This window comes from Penaeus monodon, chromosome 8 (genome assembly GCF_015228065.2).
Source record: "Penaeus monodon isolate SGIC_2016 chromosome 8, NSTDA_Pmon_1, whole genome shotgun sequence".
Classification (NCBI taxonomy): Eukaryota; Metazoa; Arthropoda; class Malacostraca; order Decapoda; family Penaeidae; genus Penaeus; species Penaeus monodon.
The window spans coordinates 2,149,370-2,151,869 of NC_051393.1; the positions used below are offsets into that span (position 1 = coordinate 2,149,370).

The window sequence follows — 2,500 nt, forward strand, 5'->3', positions numbered from 1 at the left end:
TATATATGTGTGTGTGTGTGTGTGTGTGTGTGTTTGTGTGTGTGTGTGTGTGTGTGTGTGTGTGTGTGTGTGTGTGTGTGTGTGTTTGCGTCTGTGAGTCTGTGAGTGTGTATGTGTGTGCGTGTATGTGTATATATATATATTTTTTTTTTTTTTTTTTTTTTCTAATTTCGTTTTGCCTTTTTTTATTATTACACTTCCACCACCGCCAGCAAGAACTTTATCGGTGTGTCGTTTTCTTTGCTTCAGGTCAGCGCCATCTATGAGGATCCTTCGCTGGAGTCTTCGCTCGAGCTGGTGATGCTGAGGATCATCTTCTACAAAGACAAGAAACACTCGCAGGTTAGTGTTCGGAGGCTGGTGTGAAAGAGAGGGAGAGGGAGGGGAAGGAGGAGGAGGGGAAGGAGCGAGAAATTAGAAGGGAGAGGGAGAGGGGGGAGGAGGGGAAGGGAGAAGGGAGGGGAAGGGAGAAGGAGGGGAGGGAGAGGGAGAAAGGAGGAGGGGGAGGGAGGGAAGAGGAGGGAAAGGAGGGAGGGAGAGGAAGAACAGGAGAGGAAGGAGAAGGAGGAAGAGAAGGAGAGAGGAGAAGAGAAGATGAGAAAGGAAAGGAGGAGGGAGAAGGAGAGGAAGGAGGGTGGGAGGAGAAAGGAGAGGGAGAGGGAGAGGGGAGGGGGAGGGGAAGGAGAAAGGAAATGAGAAAGAGAAAAAGAAAGATAAGGAGAAGAAGATGAAGATGAAGGAGAAGGGAAGAATGAGAAGAAGGAGAAGAGGAGAGAGAGGGAAGGGAAGGAGAAGGAGAAGGACAAAGGAAAAACAAAGAGAAGCAGGAGAAGGAAGATAAAAAGAAGGAGAGGGAGAGGAGAAGAAAAAGAGAAGGAATAGGATAGGAAGGTGAGAAGGATGGAGTTAGTGTGAGTGAGAATGAGAGGGGGAGACTGAGGAGGAGGGAGAGGAGTGGAGATGTGGAACGAAATAGAAAAGAGGAGTAGAGGTGAGGATGTAGGGGGGGTGATGCGAGGTGTGGGAGGTGTGTGTGGAGAGGTGGAGGATACGGAGGTGGTGGTAGTTGTGTAGATGTACGTGGTGGTGGGTGTATGGATGAGTGTGCGTGCGTGCGTGCGTGCGTGTGTGCGTGCGTGTGTGTGTGTGTGGTGTGTGAGAGTGTGTGTGTGTGTGTTTATGTAGTGTGTGTGTGTGTGTGTGTGTGTGTGTGTGTGTGTGTGTGTGTGTGTGTGTGTGTGTGTGTGTGTGTGTGTGCGTGCGTGCGTGCGTGTGTGTGTGTGTGTGTGTGTGTGTGTGTGTGTGTGTGTGTGTGTGTGTGTGTGCGTGTTTATGTATGTATGTATGTGTGTGTATGTGTGTGTGTGCTTGCGTCCTTCCACATGCACAAATGCATGATCATGTGTCAGCGCCTTGCCTAACGTAGGCATGCAATCTGCGTGTGTGGCGCCTACATAAGCAGTCTAAAGTTTTGTCTGTGCTTGTAGTATGAGCAACGACAACAGCAGAAAGAAACAGCTGAGAAGAAAGCGAAAAAGAAAAGGAAAAATAGAGAGGAGGAAGAAAAAGAAGTCGCGTCACTTCTCAAATTAGTGAACAAGCTGTTTCTGATTAAAAAAAAAAAAAAAAAAAAAAAAAAAATGAAAGAAAGAAAAAAGTACAAAAACAAATTGTTTTTTTTTTTTTTTTAACATTACCTGCAACGAGAGAAAAAAATCAAGACGATTGTTCCTTTTTGTTATTATTGTTATTATTATTATTATTTTATCATCATTATTATTATTATTATTATTATTATTATTATTATTATTATTATTATCATTATTATTATTAATATAATAATAATTATTATTATTATTTATGAATTTATTCTTTTTTATATCGAGCCAGTCGGGGGGGGGGGGGGGGGGGAAGTAGCCAAGTCAGACCCCTGCGTTTCTCATCAGCCTCTCCCCGCTGACACGACCGCTGCGCCCTGTGTCAATGTTACCTTTGTCGAAGTCAACTCGGGCGGTAGATTAAAAGCAAGAGCGGCTTCCTCAGTGTCTGTTTTCTTCCGGGGTAGCCGCGAGTAGCAAATAGCCCCTGAGTAGCCTTTCGCATCCCCAGGAGTTGGCGTCTCAGTAGCAGGCGGGGTCGGGTTGGGTGCGTTGCCTTCAAGCGCCCCGGACGGAGGAAAACGGGCTTTTGCTACGGCGCCCGTGAGGACCCCAGTTGCATGCGGCCGCGCCTGTTTATAACGAGGTGTCCTGCTGCGTCCTGCTGCGTCCTGCTGCGTCCTGCTGCGTCCTGCTGCGTCCTGCTGCAGGCGGTACCTCCTGGAGGATTCCCCCGACCGCCCTGAGGGTTGGCCCTGCGACCAGACCTCTCCCTCCCTCGCCCCGGTAGGCGTCGCGGCCGGCGGGGATGCGCGAAGGAGTCCCTGTGTGTGTGTTCTTTTTGTCCCTTTTCTCCGTCTCTGTCTCCGGCTTTGTCTTACTTTCTGATTGCATCATCTTGC

General features: G+C 48.1%; 1 protein-coding gene across 1 annotated transcript in view; it reads left to right on the top strand.

Annotated features, from left to right (window-relative positions):
• Positions 1–2,500, top strand: part of LOC119576066 — a gene marked incomplete at its 3' end in the record, with an annotated part of 64,038 nt that overhangs the window by 51,813 nt on the left and 9,725 nt on the right. Inside the window, 1 exon segment of the mRNA XM_037923595.1 lies at positions 250–342. Coding sequence (XP_037779523.1) covers positions 250–342 — 93 coding nt within the window.